The sequence below is a fragment of the Electrophorus electricus genome, chromosome 6 (assembly GCF_013358815.1).
Source record: "Electrophorus electricus isolate fEleEle1 chromosome 6, fEleEle1.pri, whole genome shotgun sequence".
Classification (NCBI taxonomy): domain Eukaryota; kingdom Metazoa; phylum Chordata; class Actinopteri; order Gymnotiformes; family Gymnotidae; genus Electrophorus; species Electrophorus electricus.
In genome coordinates this window covers 27,118,323-27,139,526 of record NC_049540.1, presented here as the reverse complement: position 1 = coordinate 27,139,526, position 21,204 = coordinate 27,118,323, and the positions used below count along the sequence as shown (strand labels likewise).

Below are 21,204 nucleotides of genomic sequence, written 5' to 3'. Positions count from 1 at the left end.
AGGCTACCTTCACTGCCCTTCACTGGTTCCTAGTGAATCGTGCACGAAGAATTGTGTTGAAAGCACTTAAGAAATAAAAAAACCCCAAAACATTGTTGTTCCAAGTGTGAAGCATTTAAATCAGAATGTCGACCATACCTGTGTGCTCCTGGCGTGTCAACCAGCCTCTCAAAGATGGTGAGCTGCGTGTGCATTGAGTGCCACGGGCCTGTAGTTCTTGAGACAGTCGGTACAACCAGATCTAAGTATTGGTACAGTGTAGCAGGTGTTCTGGAGCTTTCTGTAGTTTCAGGGAGACGGAGAGAGAATGGGTGCTGTAAGACCCCACAGAGCTGGCTGTGTTTTGTAAACAATGCAATGCTCAGTAAGTATACTATAAACTCTGTGATTTGGTCAGATAATGTGGAATTGCTTGTGCAATGTTTTATCAAGGCAAAGGGGAAATTCATTTCTTGGAATATGTATCAGATGACAAGAATACAGCTAAATGACTAACCATGTGTATTCTGATTCTAGTACATACAGGGGCATTTGTAGTGTAAAGCGAATGCACTACTGCTGGATGTAAAGGCACTTATTGTTGTCATTTTTTAATTAAAAGTTTTTTGGTTTTTTTATAGCTGCATCATTTAATTGTGCTTGTCATCAGCAATTATGCAAGATGGCTACTGGTGGCGGACTTTAGGAAAATGGCATGTGATGCGCAGAGACAGCTGCCCTGATGAGCAAATCCTCCTCAGACATGGAGGAAGCAAGACATTCATGTCCATGTTAGGAGTGTGTGTGTGTGTGTGTGTGTGGTGGTAATAGTGGGGGTAGAATAGTGTGTGAGTAGCTTGTGTTGTTCTGGAATGTCCTGTGTGCAGGACAGTGGATTAATTCAGCTTTATGCACTGTGCTGTGCACATGCCTGTGTGTTTGTGTGCATGTGTGTGTGTTTGTGTGACTGTTTTTTGTTTTTTTTTTTTGTTCCTGTCTTGTCTTTTGAGGTCTGTTTCAGGGTGAGTAGCACTCTGCAATTTCTATTGATTTTGTCTTTTCAGTCTGAGAAACTCTGAGCTGACACATCACCATTACTGTCACATCATTTTGTTGTCACAAACAGCAACTTATTTCCTTCTTATTTAATAATTATTATTAAATAAGATTTAATCCAACATGGGCAGAGTTAAAATTAGATTGCTAGTTTAAGATAAATAAATATAAATGTTAATATTTTACAGCAACTACTCAGTGGCATATACTGATAGCAAGCAGCAAGTATTTCCAGACAAGACATACATTTTTCCCTGTGTGTTTAAATAACAGATTTAAACTTTTTTTCTATTTCTTTCTTTTTTTTTTTTTTTTACCCAGCTAGCCGTTGTTTCTGACTGCTCTTTCAGACGCTCGTTGAAGTGCGGGTTTGAGAGGCCTCGTTGGTGTGAGGGTAAACCTCCAGACGTGGGGACTGGTGCGTTCAGCCTGAGCCTGCAACCGGCCAATCAGAAGCTCTTAAGCCAGCTCTCATGACCCTTATGGTGGATCCCTGGTGATCCAGTCCTTAATTTTGCATGTCTCTCCCCCCTCTGAGGACCCATGTTATCTGACCGCAGACCCTCTGAGCAGCATTTCTGAGAATCCCTGCTCCCATCAGCCACCGGTGATGTCATTAGGCAAGCGTTACTTCCAGACAGCGTTGGTTCATTCCCACGAATCCGTCTGCTTTGATCTGACTCAGCGGGGCTTTGGGATCAACTCATTTTAATCTCAGAATTCCTCTTTCAGACGGCTGTTTGATATTAACTTATTGTTGGATGTCCTGTGTGAAGAAGGACCAGAAAGTTGGAGGGGAGAGCCTAGGGAACATGCGCAGCCGCTGTGGCTAGGAGCTGTTCAGAGTCAGATTGGCGTGCTCTGGGGTGAGATCTGAAACGCAGCTCTGTTTCAAATGGCATGTGGGGCTTCCACGGTCACCTTTAGGTGTTCCCCTTTTCTTTTTCCCCTTTTAGGTTTTCAGCTCCGAGTTGCTGCTTTTCTTCTCAGACCCAGACAGAACAGCTGAGTCAAGTATTAAGAGTCTGCTTTTATTATTCTCTCCCAACTGTTCAGCAACCGCTGCTGGAACACTTAAATTGCGTGGCACAGTGGGTAGATGGATCAGGAGTCCAGTGACTCGTTGCCACTCCTCTTGCTGGGGAGGCAAATGCCCATTTGGAGTGGAGCCGTGTTCTTATGTTGGCAGGGCACTCTACCGGAAACAGGCCATCAGCCGAGCTGCTGTGCTCGCCATGTGTGAGTGCCCCTCATTCATCCAGAGCGCCAAGTAAAGACTCTGGAACTCTAGCGCACACACACACACACACAAACACACACACACAAGACACCTACACATGCATACACATACTTGCTGCACTAGGAACATCTCTTGGGAAGTAGTATCTTGTGTGCTTGCTTGTGTGTGTGTGTGTGTGTGTGTGTGAGTGTGTGTGAGTGATGTGACTGGGCAAGTAGCAATGTATTGGGGGCATCAGATTGGACGATCTGCCTGTGATGTCATCTTCTGTTGTCTCACTTCAGAGTGATGTTTTACTCTGGGAGCACTTCTGTGGGATCTGTAACCATAGGCTGTGTGTAATTCTGTGCATGCATTTTTGTATGCACGTGTGTTGGGAATGATGTGTCTGGGTCAGTATCGGTGTATTGTCCTGGTAACCAGTCCGGGGGGGTGGGGGGGTTGTGGAGGGGGATTGCAGGTAGAGGCATCAGATTGGATGATACGCTTGTGATGTCATCTTTTGTTGCCTCACTGCAGGAATGACGTGTTGCTCTGGGAGCACTGATGCATGAACCATAGCCATAGGAGGTACGAGTGTGCGTGCGTGCGTGTGTGTGCGTGCGTGCTAGGGTTTTTATTAAACTTTCACTTTCAGGCCCGTCATTATCTCAGCATATGATCCGTATACAGGGTTTACCTGTTTCAAAATGTCCTCCGCATGCTCTCATTTCAAAATCACACAAAGGCTTCCAGACACCGTTCTCTAATGCCCTTTCCTGGGGGTTGGTGACTCTGTGTCAAAATATGACAATACTGCCCCCTATTGGCAAAATCAAGGAATTTCAGCACTACAGTAGCTCTTTCAGTGCAGCTCTGTTCACAGAGTAGCTAATATATAGTCTTCCGGAGGTTCGGCAATGCAGCAAACAGTGAAATCTTGAACACTGTTAAAGTCAATCCCTACATATTTCTGCTGTTTTGGCTGGTATAGTGTAGTGGGTAACGATCCTACCTTTCCTGTGGGGACAGGGTTTGAGGTCCAAATTAGGTCCAAAGTTATTAGAAACACCTAGTGTGTGCATATGTTTAGTGGCCTCATTCACTACAGATGTCTTCAAAGTGTCTGCATTTTATTATTGTAGAAGAACAGACTGTAGTGCACCTGTTGGCATGCAGTTGATCAGCTACCTTCTCACCAGTGCTAACTGGGCATGTCTGATCATTCTCACCCTCTAACAGTGCTAACTGGGCATGTCTGATCATTCTCACCAGTGCTAATCTGATCATTCTCACCCTCTCACCAGTGCTAACTGGGCATGTCTGATCATTCTCACCAGTGCTAACTGGGTATATCTGATCATTCTCACCTTCTCACCAGTGCTAACTGGGCATGTCTGATCTTTCTCACCAGTGCTTACTGGGTATATCTGATCATTCTCACCCTCTCAGCAGTGCAAGCATGGTCTGCCAGTGCAGGATCATTTGTTAATGACAACAGATTAGGTATTAGTCTAACTGGACATCCAACAAGGTTTTTCAAATTAGTACATGTTTCTAATAAAGTGGGTGGTGAACGCATACTGCTGCATATTACAGGTAAACTGCAATATGCCTTTGTAATATATTCAAAACACATTCGTGAACCCTTGACTGTGACATTTACCTGCATTATTGTGGCCAAAATTGTTTGTTTGTTGAGGCGTGTGAAGGCTGTGATTCATCGAAACTCCCACAAAACACTTACTTCTCAACGCACAGCAACAAAATGTCAGGATTTGTTAGAGGGCACACGTGCACATTGAATCCTCATGCCATGTTGGCAGTGCATAGGCCAGCATCTCGATAACGGTCCGCGAGCGATACGTTGTGCAGCCGTGCTGAGCGCCGCCGTGTGCTGTGCTTCCTGCGTCGTAGAATCGGCAGCTCCTGAAGGACGGCTTCATGGTGGAGCTGGTGGAGGGCACGAGGAAGCTCCGTCACGTCTTCCTCTTCACCGACCTGCTGCTGTGCGCCAAGCTTAAGAAGCAGATCGGGGGGTGAGTGACAGACTGCGTCCATCTTCCGTGCCGCCGATGCTGTTCATTTGCCGTTGTCCCCCATTACGAGAACGTTTTGTCTAGAGTCTGTTTAGTCTGTAAACTGAGACTGGTCTGCGGGAGCAGCCTCTGTACAACGCAAACGTCTCTACTCTGATTTCTCTCTTATTAGATTTCGGAGGGTATTTTTGTCTGCTTTATTTGGTTATTTCTCGTCCTCCCGTCTCTCTCTCTCTCTCTCTCTCTCTCTCTCTCTCTCTCTCTCTCTCTGGCTGTCTCTCTCTCTCTCTCTTTCTGTCTCTCTGGCTGTCTCTCTCTCTCCTCAGGAAGAGCCAGCAGTATGACTGTAAATGGTACGTCCCTCTGCCTGATCTGACCTTCCAGGCGTCAGAAGAGAGCGAGCCGCTCCCTATCCCACAGGTCCCGGACGAGGAGCTCGACGCTATTAAGATCAAGATCTCCTCCCTCAGGAATGAGATCCAGAGAGAGAAGGTACTGCCCACTATAGACACTGGAGGGGATTGTATAATCACAACGTATTGCTTATTTCCAGCCATCTTGGGTAGAATTTCTCTGCAGAGCTGAGTAACATGGCCTTCCCACCAGTCATTTTAAACAACTGGCTGGCCTCCTCCTCCTCCTCCACAGTGGCAGAGCTAGCTGGCTGCCGATTGGTTAACATGCTCAACTGTTGGGAGTGTGCCAGCAGAATAGCTTATTTATGATCAGGCAAAACAGGAGTTCCAGTTTGGCAGTTCCTTTCCCAGGGGACACCTGTACAGGTGTGCTGCCAACGAGTGGAGCACTAGTTACGGGTCTGGAAAGCCTTTAGCTCCACTTCTCTTCCTTTCCCCCAGAGAGCAAACAAAGGGTCGAAGGTCATTGAGAGGTTGAGGAAGAAGCTGTCCGAACAGGAGTCCTTGCTGCTGCTAACCTCACCCAGCATGGCGCTCCGAGTGCACAACAGGAACGGCAAGGTGCAGTATACCACCCCAGTGGTACGAAACCCTTTCAGCTTCCCCTTCAGACCGGCGTTTCTCATCCTGGGCCCCACAACACCATGGAGTTTCGGAGCACTGGGATGAGAAAAACCAGTGTGTGAAACCCCAGGGGAGGAGGAAGATTGCTTCCCATTCCTCCTTTCCTGTGCCGTTTCCACGGCCATTCCGGTTTTCCTCTCCCAGCGTCTAGACACACACTGGCCCTACTTCTCCTCGTTGAATTCCCGTTTATGTGTTCTGTCCGTGTTCCAGAGCTACATGTTCCTGACCTCGTCTGACTACGAGCGTGCCGAGTGGAAGGACATGATCCGGGAGCAGCAGAAGAAATGTAGGTGTCCGCGCGTGCAGGCGGTGGGCGGGCCTCCCTCTCTCTCCGGCATCATTTGCCCGAAGGGCATTGACCTCTGCTGACCTCTTTAACATGCATAACCCTGACATTACAAGTGTGTTGTGTTTGAGAAACAAGAAAACATAGGTGACCATGTGTGTACAGCTAATGCACTAATCCACCATCCCATGCACTGGAAGGCTTTGACCGTAAATGTGTATTAGCCTCTCATAACTAGTGGCTCGTTTTTCAGACACACTGAGTGCATTGCTTGTTCTAGGCTTTAAGAGCTTCTCCCTGAACTCCATGGAACTGCAGATGCTCACCAACTCCTGCCTGAAGCTCCAGACCGTCCACCACGTCCCTCTTAGCATTAACAAAGAAGGTAAGGTTTCCTCAACACCTCTCAGGTGTTGTCCAGTGAGCACGATCAATGGCACACGTTAGGACGAGGTGGAGTCGCCTCAACGCTACGCTCTGTGAGCTGAGTGGTCAAACTGTCCACCATCTTGCCCATTTATATCTCCAAATCAGCAGCTCACCTGTGACCTAGGGGAAAAAAAAGTTCCTAACATTTGAGACACAACATGGCGGTGTTGACACAGACCTCTGCTAGGTAGTGGAGGAGTGAGAGATGGTATGTGTGAGTCATATTCTTGTTCTGTCTGTCCTGTAGAGGAGGAGACTCCTGGCCTGCATGGCTTCCTCACCGTGATCATCCACTCTGCCTCCGGTCTCAAGCAGAGCTCAAGTGAGTCCTTCTGTCTGTGTGAATGTTTCTGTCTGTCTCTGACTTCCTTCCTCTTCGTTTTCTTTTTGTCTTCGTTCTTTTTTTCTCTTAGTCACACTCCATCTTTTTTGGTGGTCTGGCTCACACTCTCACTCCTTCACTCTTGCTCACGCGTGCGCACACTCACTCACTTTTTTCCATACACCCTGGTACTGGTTTAGTCTTTCTCCGCTTCCTTGACCACTGCTGACGGCCCTTTTCCAATCTTAGATCTCTATTGTACGCTGGAGGTCGACTCCTTCGGCCTGTTTGTGAACAAAGCCAAAACGCGGGTGTACAGGTACACCACAGAGCCCAAGTGGAATGAGGTGAGATTGCGTCTTCCCCTTATAGCAGACTTGAGAGCTGGAAAACAGACTACATACTCCTGTTTTTAGAGCAAAAATCTATTTAGTGTCTTACACATGAAATCATTAACAAGTGAATTAAGGCAATGGTCCTCTATTAATGAAGGGTGACGTTTTGCCTGGATGTGTAGTTTTTTTAATGCCATTAGTGGCTTGGCTTGGGGTTGTAATAGAGGGCAAAAGTTCCACAGAGAGTGCAAATGCTTTTTTCCTCTTCCTGCAAGGCACATGCTCACATTCACCACCTTCCTCCCTTTTTCTTTGCGAGCAGTGAGTCAGCCTTGGGAGCAGTTCTCTGCTTTTCTTCAGCAAACACCTCAAGGGTTTTTTTGAAAAAGTGTTTAAAAAAAGACATCGCTACATATAAAATAATGTGGGTTAGGCAGAGTTCTGTGTTTATGCTGGCACACTGCAGTATGGGCAATCTTTGTAACGCCCCCCTGGCCTTTGTATTGCAGGAGTTTGAGATCGAGTTAGAAGGCTCCCAGACACTGAGGCTGCTTTGCTATGAGAAGAGCTACAATAAAACAAAGATGAACAAAGAGAGCAGTGATGGCACTGACCGCATCATTGGCAAAGGACAGATCCCGGTACGTCGCCTTGGCTCACAGGAGCCGTATCGTCCGGTCACCTGCATTATATTGGCACTCCCGCCAGGACTTTGTGAGTTGACCGTTGCAAAGACTTCATGCTTTCTTTGACCCCATTTTGACCTTTGGGTTATGTTCCATTTTCCTGAGATGATTCCTTTTTAACACTTAGTGGAAATGTGTCATAGTGAAGGTTTTCATGCATTAGTCAGGACCTACTTCAGGACATGCTTCAGACTGGCCTGGATGGGGTCAAAGGTGAAGCTGATGGAAGGCAGTGTCATCACATGGCGCTGAACTCTTTCTTCTAGGCCTTTTCTAGGCAGAAGGTTTTCTGTAACAGCGTTCCTGCATGTCTTGGGTTTACCTCAATGAAATCGTCCATAATTCAGCTGTTCTCTTCGGAAATGTCAACGCAGGAAACGTAACTGTATGATCGGCTTTTCTGCTCTCGTCCCTGGGGTTTACGGGGTTTTTCTCTCAGCGTGCATTTGCCTGCTTTACTCCAGTGTCTTCTTTAGCCTGTGTAAGTCAGCCCCTGGGAGGCCTTGACTCTTCCTGCCATGGGTTAGTGTTTCAGCAATGACGAGGACTGCGCTTTGATCTGCTGGCAGTCCGTACGGATGTCTCGTTTCCCTAAAGTCTCTCCCACGTGTCCTAAGGAGTCTTATCTAATCCCCAATCCTCCCCGCCTCAGCAGGCCAGAATGATTGAAAGCTTTGTTTCCCTCAAGAAGGGCTCGATCACATAAAAGCAACCCAGCAACCAAAGACTTCCAGTTTACCAACAAATGAACGTTTACACACATCCACAGACGCAGTGAGCGGGGACTGATGTTTCCCGCAGATGAGACCTGGTTTTAAAAGCCCTGCACCAAGAAGCTAACAATCGGCTGTGTAAACCAAAAAGGATCAGGTGAAATAACTGCACTGGGCCGCGTTCCCTAGCAACGGCTAGTAGCCAGCTGGGAGCACGTAGCGTGGGGCGAAGGGGGTTGACTGAGAGCGCAAGCACCCGTCCGCAGGTAGAGAGGAGGAGAGAGAGAGTGTGTGTGAGAGGGAGAGTGTGTGTGTGTGTGAGAGAGAGTGTGTGTGTGTGTGTGTGTGTGAGAGAGAGTGTGTGTGAGAGAGAGTGTGTGTGAGAGAGAGTGTGTGTGTGTGTGTGTGTGAGAGATGGAGAGTGTGTGTGTGGGGGGGAGAGTGTGTGTGAGAGGGAGAGAGAGTGAGAGAGAGAGAGTGTGTGTGTTTGTGTTTGTGAGGGAGATAGTGTGTGTGTGTGTGAGAGAGAGAGAGAGAGAGTGTGAGGGAGAGAGAGACTGTCTGAGAGGGAGAGAGAGTGTGTGTGTGAGGGAGGGAGAGAGATTGAGAGAGGGAGAGTGTGTGTGTGTTTGTGTTTGTGAGGGAGATAGTGTGTGAGAGAGAGAGAGTGTGTGTGAGGGAGAGAGAGACTGTCTGAGAGGGAGAGAGAGTGAGTGTGTGTGTGTGTGTGTGTGTGTGTGAGAGAGAGTGAGTGTGTGTGTGAGAGAGAGTGAGTGTGTGTGTGTGAGAGAGAGTGAGTGTGTGTGTGTGAGAGAGAGTGAGTGTGTGTGTGTGAGAGAGAGTGAGTGTGTGTGTGTGAGAGAGATAGAGAGAGTGTGTGTGTGTGTGGGGGGAGATAGAGTGTGTGTGTTTGTGAGGGAGATAGAGTGTGTGTGTTTGTGAGGGAGATAGAGTGTGTGTGTGTTTGTGAGGGAGAGAGTGTCTGAGAGGGAGAGAGAGTGTGTGTGAGGGAGAGAGAGACTGTCTGAGAGGGAGAGAGAGTGAGTGTGTGTGTGTGTGTGTGTGTGAGAGAGAGTGAGTGTGTGTGTGAGAGAGAGTGAGTGTGTGTGTGTGAGAGAGAGTGAGTGTGTGTGTGTGAGAGAGAGTGAGTGTGTGTGTGTGAGAGAGAGTGAGTGTGTGTGTGTGAGAGAGATAGAGAGAGTGTGTGTGTGTGTGGGGGGAGATAGAGTGTGTGTGTTTGTGAGGGAGATAGAGTGTGTGTGTTTGTGAGGGAGATAGAGTGTGTGTGTTTGTGAGGGAGATAGAGTGTGTGTGTGTTTGTGAGGGAGAGAGTGTCTGAGAGGGAGAGAGAGTGTGTGTGTGAGTGAGAGAGGGTGTGTGTGTGAGAGAGAGAGTCTGAGAGGGAGAGAGTGTGTGTGTGTGTGTGTGTGTGTGTGAGAGAGGGAGAGTGTGTGTGTGTGTGAGGGAGGGAGAGAGGGAGAGTGTGTGTGTTTGTGTTTGTGAGGGAGATAGAGTGTGTGTGTGTGTGTGTGTGTGTGTGTGTATGTGTGTGTGTGTGTGTGTGAGGGAGGGAGAGAGATTGAGAGAGGGAGAGTGTGTGTGTGTTTGTGTTTGTGAGGGAGATAGTGTGTGAGAGAGAGAGAGTGTGTGTGAGGGAGAGAGAGACTGTCTGAGAGGGAGAGAGAGTGAGTGTGTGTGTGTGTGTGTGTGAGAGAGAGTGAGTGTGTGTGTGAGAGAGAGTGAGTGTGTGTGTGTGAGAGAGAGTGAGTGTGTGTGTGTGAGAGAGATAGAGAGAGTGTGTGTGTGTGTGGGGGGAGATAGAGTGTGTGTGTTTGTGAGGGAGATAGAGTGTGTGTGTTTGTGAGGGAGATAGAGTGTGTGTGTGTTTGTGAGGGAGAGAGAGTGTCTGAGAGGGAGAGAGAGTGTGTGTGTGTGTGTGTGTGTGTGTGTGTGAGTGAGAGAGGGAGTATGTGTGTATGTTTGAGGGAGGGAGAGAGAGTGCGTTGTGTGAGAGAGAGTGTGCGTGTGTGAGAATGTAACAGTTCAGCCTGGCAGTAGGGCCAGTAGCACTCGAAGGGTGCGTTTAAACCAGCCATTTTGCTCGTTTGGACCAAGGCTCAGCGGGCTGTGCTGATGTTTTTTTCTTCTTTGCTGGGGCTTTTGGAAAAAAACGGGGTTTAATTTTCTGTCGCGTGCCCTTAGTGACGGGCGGAAGCCGTAAGCAGCCTCTCAGGGCATCCAGCACGGCTGCAGGGAAATGCGGTGCCGTGGGAGGGCTCTCACGGAGGCCGGGCTGGAGATGGCTAAAGGTGTGTTGCAGAGTGACCGCTATGGGGCGAGAGTTTCCACCAGGCCCAGGATGTTTGTGGGGGGAGCTGGACCCTCCCTGACCATAAGGTTGCTGAGGTCAGAGGCTCCCAACTGGGGCGACGCAGGGTCACACACACGCATTTGAGATGTCTCTACTATAGAGCACTGTATGTGGGACAGACTGGGCTCTGTGCAGATCAACATACCAGTGCTTTACTTTTTTTGTCACTAATGTCGAAACGATTCCCTGTAAAATACGTTTTGATTCAAAATGCCTCATATGGTTAATTTATGTGAAGGTTCTATTATAAGATTACAGAAAAATGTATGTATGATGGGGTGCTGGAGTTACAGGTTGTATGGGGGTTTTTTGACGGTGGAATTATTTCTTAAGGAATCCATTTGGACACAGACTCTCACTTAGTCCTCTTTTAACAACACAACTTTAGATTCGTTTCACTGTAGTCACTACATATTTGTTAGTGGTTGTTAAAAAAATAACCAGTAACTGATAAATATGCCAAGATCTTATGAGGTTACACTTAGACTGATAAACTCCATCTGAAATTGAATATTCCAGTGCAGTCAGTCTTGTGTATGTTAACACACTTGGAATGTGTGTGTGCCAAGGGGAGATGGCACTTGGTGTGTGGAAATACCTGGGTGTGGGTGTGGGTGATTGGGTGATGTCCTAGTACTCACCCTGGCTCGCAAGTGAGGACGCACAACAGGCTGCGATGACGACGATGATGATGATCTGATCAGATCTGTGCATGCGATCTGACTTTTCGTACGACCATATGGAGGTTTCAGATTCGGATGAGAACATGGGGACAGGAGGAACCGGGCTCACAGCTCCACGCAGGTCATAGAAGATAAAACCCTAAAGAACATCTGATGCCATTAATGCTGAGCTCTGTGTGTGTGTGTGTGTGTGTGTGTGTATGTGTCACTCAGCTGGACACTCAGATGCTCCAGGGTAAAGACTGGCAACGGACGGTCATTCCCATGAATGGAGTGAGTATGGAAGCTACCTTCCCGTAAGAACGTTTCCTCCCTGACTTCCTATTGTAGATGTGCTGTGAAGAATTCCGTACTAGTTCCCTACTCTTCAACCAGAGTGCAAACCACTGTGCTCCAACACCTGTAGGTCAGACACCCCGGCATATGCAATGTCCATTTGACATGTGATTCCGGCAGGAGCCGTAGTTTTCCAAGCTCTTGATATATACGCCATAATAAAGTGTGAAAAGAACATTTGAAGAGATAAAACTGACAAATGTATTGAATTATTACATAATTCGGATGGTCTGTGTGTTGTTGAATTGCTGTTTTCTGATGGTCTGTGTGTGGTTGTTTTGCCGTGTAGATCGAAGTGAAGTTGTCCATGAAGTTCACCAGTAGGGAATTCAGCTTGAAGCGAATGTCTTCGTGTAAACAAACAGGCGTGTTTGGGGTGAAGATCTCCACAGTGACCAAGTGAGTAAACGATCCTATTGCCTGCGCTGCTGACCACGCCTGGCTGCACACTTCAAACAAACTCTTGCTGTGGCGGGCCAACAGAAGAGAGGTGGTCCAGAGAGGTGATGTAGCTGTAGAGGTGGATAAGGAACAGCTCTGGAAGTTGGGGGTCAAGATTGTGTGTGTGTGTGTGTGTGTGTGTGTGTGTAGGGCCAGGTGGCCAGCACTCACTGATCCACAGACATGCTAATCTGAGAGGCAATAGAGAGCAGTAACGAGCTCTCCTGATAAGAGGCTCTCCGCCTCCTAATCCCATCACTGTGTCCCATGGCAACGCAGTGCCACAATAATCCCATAACAAGGCTGGGGCCTGCTCCTCCTGCTCCTCTGAGGTCACTGCCACACTGGCCAGGGATAATCCTAATCCCAGCTGGACCGGAGATCCCAGTACAAGTCATGGAAGGGTTAAAAGTTCACTCACTGGAAATGCAGGAGAAAGTAAAAATAAATAAATAAATAAACTGGGGGAAAAAACAAAAGGAGTAAAAACCATCTTTAACTGGTGGCAGGGTTACTTCAGAACTGCGACTGGATTAGCGTGTAATTAGATAAGGAACTCTCGGACTCTCTCTGATGGGGGGGATGTTATCTGCACACTTGATTTCCTAAAGGGGTGTGAGATAACACAGGGGACTTTGGAGTGAAACTGACAGTTCAGGATAAAAGCCCATGAAGTTGAGAAGACACAGTGCACACTAAATAAGAAGGGTTGTAACGAAGGCAAGTCTCTTTAGAGAAGAAAATTACAAACCTCTTCACCTTTCCATGCCACGTTTTTGTGGCTGACGTGGATTGACTCTAACACAGATTGCCATTACTGAGCCTAATCAGTTTTAAAGGGAGGAGGCAGTCGGTGTAACACTAGTAACACACACACACACACACACACGGTGCTTTTAGTCAGAAAACACCCCAGAAAACACCCCATCTTCTGATGGCATTGGGTGCTAGTAGCAGGCAGCTTGCACAATGCAGCTGTTCCCTGCATGTTGCTGCAACAGAGCCGTAAGGCAGGGGTAGAGAGGACTTGCCCAGATTAAGGGTTGTGCAGTTTAGTTGCTGGAGTGACCCGATTGCTCTGATGCACGGCTGGAGTGACCTGCGTGTCGGCGAACACCGGGGCACGCTCACGCGGCTGGAGTGACCTGCGTGTCGGCGAACACCGGGGCACGCTCACGCGGCTGGAGTGACCTGCGTGTCGGCGAACACCGGTGCACGCTCACGCGGCTGGAGTGACCCGCGTGTCGGCGAACACCGGTGCACGCTCACGCGGCTGGAGTGACCTGCCTGTCGGCGAACACCGGTGCACGCTCACGCGGCTGGAGTGACCTGCCTGTCGGCGAACACCGGTGCACGCTCACGCGGCTGGAGTGACTTGAAGCTTTCACTCTCCCATCCAGACGAGAGCGTTCGAAGGTACCCTACATCGTCCGCCAGTGCTTGGAGGAGATCGAGCGTAGAGGTATGGAGGAGGTCGGCATCTACCGCGTCTCGGGGGTGGCCACTGACATCCAGGCTCTCAAAACGGCCTTTGACACCAGTGAGTATGCACAGGCGAACAGCCTGCCAGTCAACACAGCTCAGCCCTATAGGTACAGTACAGGGAGAACTGGCCCTGAATGCTAAATGAGGTCGGGGCAAAGTCCCGAGAACCCTGCTTCCAAGGGATGTCAAATTGTTTATTATTCAAAATAGCCAAAACACCATCCTCAGATCTTTTCCGTCTCTTTGAGCAGGCGCACTTGATTACCAATGACCCAATCTTGCTGTCTGATAAACTAACAAGCTCTCTAAGAGATTTATTTCATGATTACAGGATATTAGTTGTTATTGATGGTCATATAATCACTGACCACTGAAGTGCTGATCTTTGCCAGCATTGCTTTTTACTCTTCAAATTTTGACACCCCTTACACTGTAAGGGTGTGTGTGTGGGTGGGTGTCTGGGTGTGGGTGTGCACGCACGTGCGCATGCTGAGTGTGCTTTTGGTTTAATGAACAGCTTTTATTGTGAGTGACAGAAATGATTCCTTGGCTGACTGCCTGCCTCTCTCTCTCTATCATTCCCTCCCTCACTCCACACGTAGATAATAAGGATGTATCAGTAATGATGAGTGAGATGGATGTGAACGCCATCGCTGGAACATTAAAGCTGTACTTCCGGGAACTTCCAGAGCCTCTCTTCACGGACGAGCTCTATCCAAACTTCGCCGGGGGCATTGGTCAGACTCCGAACTTTACCTACCGGCACACTCCCAAGTACACTCAGGACTACGTACACGTTTGGCTTCTAGATTGCATAACCTATCAGGGCCTTTCCCTCCCGTGTAGACACCGGCATTGGGTGGCACTCCACACCATCTGCCATTATTATTCATATTCCCTAAAATATTCTAACACTTTAATTTTTAATGTGCTAATTGTCCCATTATTTCTACTATGTGCACATGTAATAACATTTGGAAGATCAGTTCATGTGATTGTGTGTGTGTGCAGCCTTCTCACACAGTGTGTTCAGATCGTCTGTGTGTGTGTGTGTGTGTGTGTATAGCCCTCTCACACAGTGTGTTCAGATCGTCTGATTTTGTGCGTGTGTGTGTGTGCAGCTCTCTCACACAGTGTGTTCAGATCGTCTGATTTTGTGCGTGTGTGTGTGTGCAGCTCTCTCACACAGTGTGTTCAGATCGTCTGATTTTGCGCGCGTGTGTGTATAGCCCTCTCACACAGTGTTCAGATCGTCTGATTTTGCGCGCGTGTGTATAGCCCTCTCACACAGTGTTCAGATCGTCTGATTTTGCGCGCCTGTGTGTATAGCCCTCTCACACAGTGTTCAGATCGTCTGATTTTGCGCGCGTGTGTGTGCAGCTCTCTCAGACAGTGTGTTCAGATCGTCTGATTTTGCGTGTGTGTGTGTGCAGCTCTCACACAGTGTGTTCAGATCGTCTGATTTTGCGTGTGTGTGTGTGCAGCTCTCTCACACAGTGTGTTCAGATCGTCTGATTTTGCGTGTGTGTGTGTGCAGCTCTCTCAGACAGTGTGTTCAGATCGTCTGATTTTGCGTGTGTGTGTGCAGCTCTCACACAGTGTGTTCAGATCGTCTGATTTTGCGTGTGTGTGTGTGCAGCTCTCTCACACAGTGTGTTCAGATCGTCTGATTTTGCGTGTGTGTGTGTGTGTGCAGCTCTCACACAGTGTGTTCAGATCATCTGATTTTGCGTGTGTGTGCGCAGCTCTCTCACACAGTGTTCAGATCGTCTGATTTTGCGTGTGTGTGTGCAGCTCTCTCAGACAGTGTGTTCAGATCGTCTGATTTTGCGTGTGTGTGTGTGCAGCTCTCTCAGACAGTGTGTTCAGATCGTCTGATTTTGCGTGTGTGTGTGTGCAGCTCTCTCAGACAGTGTGTTCAGATCGTCTGATTTTGCGTGTGTGTGTGTGCAGCTCTCTCACACAGTGTGTTCAGATCGTCTGATTTTGCGTGTGTGTGTGTGCAGCTCTCTCACACAGTGTGTTCAGATCGTCTGATTTTGCGTGTGTGTGTGTGCAGCTCTCACACAGTGTGTTCAGATCGTCTGATTTTGCGTGTGTGTGTGTGCAGCTCTCTCACACAGTGTGTTCAGATCGTCTGTGTGTGTGTGTGTGTGTGTGTGTGTGTGTGTGTATAGCCCTCTCACACAGTGTGTTCAGATCGTCTGATTTTGCGTGTGTGTGTGTGCAGCTCTCTCACACAGTGTGTTCAGATCGTCTGATTTTGCGTGTGTGTGTGTGCAGCTCTCTCACACAGTGTGTTCAGATCGTCTGATTTTGCGTGTGTGTGTGTGCAGCTCTCACACAGTGTGTTCAGATCGTCTGATTTTGCGTGTGTGTGTGTGCAGCTCTCACACAGTGTGTTCAGATCGTCTGATTTTGCGTGTGTGTGTGTGCAGCTCTCTCACACAGTGTGTTCAGATCGTCTGATTTTGCGTGTGTGTGTGTGCAGCTCTCTCACACAGTGTGTTCAGATCGTCTGATTTTGCGTGTGTGTGTGTGTGTGCAGCTCTCTCACACAGTGTGTTCAGATCGTCTGATTTTGCGTGTGTGTGTGTGTGCAGCTCTCTCACACAGTGTGTTCAGATTGTCTGATTTTGCGTGTGTGTGTGTGTGTGCAGCTCTCTCACACAGTGTGTTCAGATCGTCTGATTTTGCGCGTGTGTTCAGATCGTCTGATTTTGCGTGTGTGTGCAGCTCTCTCTGACAGTGTGGCGAAGGAGAGTTGTATGCTGAACCTGCTCCTGTCTTTGCCTGAGCCTAACCTAGTCACCTTCCTCTTCCTACTGGATCACCTGAAGAGGTAGGAGCACTCAGACTCCTCCCACTCTTCACTCGCGGTGCGTCTGCGCATGTCTCTCTGTGTCATTAAGCAACCAGACTGTGTTTTTTTTTGAAGGGTTGCGGAAAAGGAGAGTGTGAATAAAATGTCCCTTCACAACCTGGCCACCGTGTTCGGGCCAACTCTGCTTCGGCCGGCTGAGAAAGACAGCAAAATCCCCGCCAATCCCACGCAGCCAATCAGCATGGGTGACAGCTGGTCCCTGGAGGTCATGTCCCAGGTACCTTCCAGAGCCGACCGCGCCGCTTGGCTGCTGATGTTAAACAAATCCTACTGTGGCGTTACACGATTGAGGGGAGACACAGTCGGTCCTTCGTCCTTCCCTGAGTCAGATGTCAGACTAAGCCATCGTAGCAAAGACTCTGCACTTAATAGGCGCGCTTAGCGTCCAGGTTTTTTTTTTTTTTGTTTCTCTCTCTCTCTGCTGATCTGTGTTTTCCTGTGTTCTGTCATTTCCTGCTTTAGGTGCAGGTTTTGTTGTACTTCCTTCAGCTGGAGACCATTCCCACACCGGACAGTAAGAGACAGAGCATACTCTTTTCCACTGAGGTGTAGAGTGGGTCTCCAGTAGCCACTGTTTACGCCTTACTCACTGGACCCAGGCGCGAGGGACGAGGGAGACCCCTGCTGGACAGTAGCGGGAATGACGACGGTGCTCTCTCTCTCTCTCTCTCTCTCTCTCTCTCGCTTCTGTTCTACATATCACCACTAGATGGCACCGCCACCAAACTGAAGACATGGATAACAACGCTGTACTAACACCTCCAGTGTATCCGGACACAGCTTAGCAATGTCTGAACGTTAGTCCTCTGTTCTGCCTTTTTGCTCTCCAGTGAAGAACTACACAGATTGTGGGCCCTTACGCCATGCTCCCAAATCCACCTTACCCACCTCACAGCCCTGGACTCTGTCACGTCTGCCCGGCCGCCATCGACGCTGCCTCTCGGAGCCTGCTGCTTCCTCCTACCTCCCTGCGTTTCCTTTCTGGTGCGCCTGCTCCAAGCCGTGGCGCTCTTAGGCTGCTAACAGACAGGCTGTGCTACACCTCCGCAGTCTGACAGAGGCTGGGTTCATCGCCAGGGCTCCTACAGCTACATCTGGCTAGCTTACACCCAGCTCTTAGGACCTTTCCTTTTTTCAGTAGTTAAAGTCCACAAGTTAGGAGATATAAGTTTCAAACCACATACTTGATTCTGTTTATCGCCAGTGTTGACGTGGCGAAAGTTACAACCATTTCAGCCTCATGGAAGCAATACTGAAGTAACCGCCGCCGGACGTCAGCGCGAGAGCTCCGGGGCAGTGGGTGTCTAACCGTTTTGCACGCGGCACACACACTACTCACGGGGATCTCTTAGGTTTTTAGCTTACTCTGCTGAGATATATGAAACATGGGAAAGAAGACTGAAATATTTAGTTGTGTTTTCTCCTAGTCTCTGGTTTACTGAGTGGAGTACAGCTGTTATCAGTTAGTATTGTGTTGGCCTTATGTAAGCAGTAGGTTAACTTTCTTCAAGTTGTTATGTTCAGTAGACAGTTTTTTCTGTTGTGATTAGTTGTTCTCTTCTCTTTTTTTTTTGTTCTGCCGACATGTTTTTGTATTGAGAGACAGCCTTGCAAAAATGTGTAAGAACATAACTTAAAAAGCCTACTACTATTAGCTTTTTCTGAAGTCACGACTTTTTGGAATAGTGTAATTCGCATTAATATATATTGTCATTATTTATTTTGGGGACAGACATTATGAGCTTGCTCCCTTATAATTAAGTGTCTAGCTCATGAGATGCATCAACCTGATAGCTGGAGTGACCTTTGACCTTTTCTCTGTGTTCAGTTTGATGCACAGGCGAGAAGTCTTCTCCCGCACACCCCGTCCTGTGAAGGACGCCGCGTTCTCGAGCTAGCACAAAGCCCTCTTAGAATTAGAGCTTAAAACGGAGACGGAGCTCACGGCGGGACTCCAGTCTTTTCTGTCTCAGACGCCAGACACATCCGTCTCACCTCAGCCTCGTCACAGAGGTTTCCTGAGGTATATGGATGCCTCAGCCATGTGGATGTTTAGCACAGTGTATGTTTTTTCTCTGTCTCTCTTTCTCACTATTATACAGCAGTGCCTCTTTGTGTCTGTGTAAGAAATTACAGTATGTGTCTAAGTAACGCTGTATATAGTCCTATATGTGGTGTCATGGCCAAAAGTACAGACAGCACTGGTTTTTGTCCCCTGATTTCTTGTAGGATGCTTTGCTGAGGGAGGCTGTCCTCCCTGTTACACCTTACTCACCTTCAGCACTGTAACATGCAGAAGCCATTTTCTGCTGTGCCAACTAGCATCCGCTGTTCATATCAGTCTCCACGCAGGTGATTTACCCATGCAGGAGAAGATTAAAGCTCTTAATTTTTTAATATTATTTTCATTTAAGGAAGTTACAAGTGGTTTAGTACCTTTATTTAACATGCAGGCATGTTCATTGATTAAAGTATTTTTGGACTGTTTTGTTTTAATATCAGTTCAGCTTGCGGTTGATTTTAAACTGTATTTTGGCTACTGCTTTCAAGACGTTGACGCCCGCATCAAATGTGCAGATAACGGCCCCATAAGGAAGGGGCGGGGCTTCGTTTTAATTTCACTGTAAAGCACCTGACCCGCGGCAGGACGCGATTTCACTGACCGCCGACTGGAGCATCGCCCGATCGGTTTCTCGTTCTGTCACACATCATTCCACTTTGTTTCATGTCAGTAAGATCACCTGTCAGTTAGTTCTTCCCATTTAAGCGGAATATTCATATGAATATTCTGAATATTCATATTGGCAATTCTTGCTCTCTCACTGCCTCATACCCTTATGGCTGCTTACAGAGGTATACTGGGAATACTGGAAAGAGTGGGGAGATGCTTGTTTGAGTTTGGTTTTTTTTAATACCTGATGCTTGGCATTTCTCAGACCTGAACACAACATTGCTCATCTCAGGTCCCTTCTCATCTGCTGGGAGATGAAACCGTGTTCCTCTTCCTCACGCTCCTCTTCCTCACGCTTCAGTCCAGTCGCTAGTGCAGGGCACTGCTGAGAGGCGAGTCTCTGCCAGCCAGGTTTCTGCCAGTAGATTCAAAGGCAGAAGCCAAATTCATCTCCTTCCCGTAATTAAAGCAGGACCTTATACAAAACTCTCTGGTTGTGATTATTTCTTTATTTATTGTGCTGTTAGTTGTTAAATGTTTAAGAAATTACATATAGAAATAGACATCAACTGAGGGGAAGGATAACAATTTATTTAAGAATGGTTTGTTTGCATTCGGCCACGATTTTGAGAAATCTTGCCACTTGGCCTTTGGTGAAGCTTCACTTCTCAAAGAGCAGCGTAATATCGCAGTCTGGTCTAGAGAAGACCAGCGCAGAACGGAGAGGTCGTGACCCTCCTTCCTTACTGGGCCTTGGAGAACAGGGAGTGTGAGTGTGAGCTTGAGAGAAGCGAAGACGCTCCAGTCTAACCGAGTCTATGACGGCTCGCTCGAAGTGTGGAGCAGAATTCCTAGTTGGTTAATATTAAAAATTGCGAGACACCCAAAAACCTTTTGTAATAGTTTTTGAAATGTTATTTTATGGGCATGTCTGTCAAACCCCTGGACATTATATTAGATTGTGTTAAAAGCTTTAAGGGTAATTATGAAGATTGGTGGACATCAACATGTGGTGTTTTCTCCCCTGTATCTTGCCAACATCCCAACCACTACTGACCTATCTAGCCAACATGCTGGTGTTCTGGGTATGGAGCTGTTAAAAGGGACACTTCTCTCTGAAAACTCAACAGTTTGGAAGGCGTTTGCAACCTCTGTTTGTACACAAATGATAAATAAAGCCTCCTTTATCTATGTAATTGTTGTTTCAGTGTCTTTCTTTTTTTAAATCTTCAATGAAAAACCGGTGTGCGTTCTCCAAGTATTCTTTAATTCCTCAATACGCCCACATGGGCGCAGTAGTGTTTAGCTTAGGTCAAGCAAATCTATCGATGGTGGTTGCACAAAACAATCAAATACTTTTTTGTACACAGAAATAAATGACAGAATGCAGTCAAAACCGAACAGAAGTCTGTGGAGTCCCACAATGCCATTGTTTTTTTTTTGGGGGGGGGGGTTAATTATTTTTTTTTAAATTTCCGCAGTATTATTTAATTCTTAACATTTATTATCCTATTATGTCACATGAATATTCATTCCAAAAGGCAGAAGAAACTTTTCCTAGGATCAGTTGCTCTTCTGAATGCTGTGTTGAGTGGGAATTTCCTTTAACTCGTTGGTTCTTCACTGTAGTGTCCTAAATGCTACAACGGACGGGGGGTTTATATGACGTGTATATCTTATAGCAGCAGGTTGATCCTCCAGAAAGACTTTATCTGGTAGTTTCAAGAAAACCCAGTGCAGCAATTACATGTAAAAACAATATTTACCCAAGTTAGTGATTATTTTTTAAAATAAAACAAACTATGTAGTTTAATTCAAATGCAATTAAAAATGTAAAGTTATGTGTTGGAATTTCCTATAAGCTCTAATGCTTCCATAAAAGCTATAACAGGATTCAGTACTAATGTTTTCTATCACTGCAATGTTTGTAGTATTTCCTCCGAGACTGGATCGGAGCAGGTTATCTGGAAGAGAGCTATCTTGAACAACAACATTTACTCTGTCACATGACTATGCTAATAGAAGCCTCTGATCAAGAAACATTCATATTCTGTTCCTGAAATCAGCTCTTTGTATTTGCGCTCCCTCTGTACACACAAAATGTGACGCATCACCCCCCCCCCCCCCCGGAACTTTGTGCTTTGAGAAAAATGAGGATGGATGGATGAAGGAAAGATGGAATTGGCCAATCTGTGGCCTCGGCGCTGTGCACAGACGGAGAGGAGG

General features: G+C 47.4%; 1 protein-coding gene across 3 annotated transcripts in view; it reads left to right on the top strand.

Moving 5' to 3' along the window:
* Positions 1-20,174, top strand: part of bcr (BCR activator of RhoGEF and GTPase) — a 65,554-nt gene extending 45,380 nt beyond the window's left edge. The window contains exons 9-24 of one of the 3 annotated variants that reach the window (XM_035526924.1): positions 4,172-4,293; positions 4,620-4,785; positions 5,151-5,270; positions 5,547-5,622; positions 5,903-6,007; positions 6,299-6,373; positions 6,623-6,720; positions 7,218-7,349; positions 11,375-11,434; positions 11,787-11,896; positions 13,339-13,478; positions 14,026-14,160; positions 16,160-16,265; positions 16,362-16,524; positions 16,770-16,821; positions 17,017-20,174. In XM_035526924.1, the coding sequence (XP_035382817.1) occupies positions 4,172-4,293; positions 4,620-4,785; positions 5,151-5,270; positions 5,547-5,622; positions 5,903-6,007; positions 6,299-6,373; positions 6,623-6,720; positions 7,218-7,349; positions 11,375-11,434; positions 11,787-11,896; positions 13,339-13,478; positions 14,026-14,160; positions 16,160-16,265; positions 16,362-16,524; positions 16,770-16,821; positions 17,017-17,063 (1,707 nt within the window). In that variant the 3' untranslated portion in view covers positions 17,064-20,174. Of the gene's footprint in view, positions 1-4,171; positions 4,294-4,619; positions 4,786-5,150; positions 5,271-5,546; positions 5,623-5,902; positions 6,008-6,298; positions 6,374-6,622; positions 6,721-7,217; positions 7,350-11,374; positions 11,435-11,786; positions 11,897-13,338; positions 13,479-14,025; positions 14,198-16,159; positions 16,266-16,361; positions 16,525-16,769 lie in introns of those variants that run through there. The other 2 variants (XM_027004146.2, XM_035526925.1) reach the window with 2 other exon arrangements.
* The last annotated feature ends 1,030 nt before the right edge of the window (positions 20,175-21,204 follow it).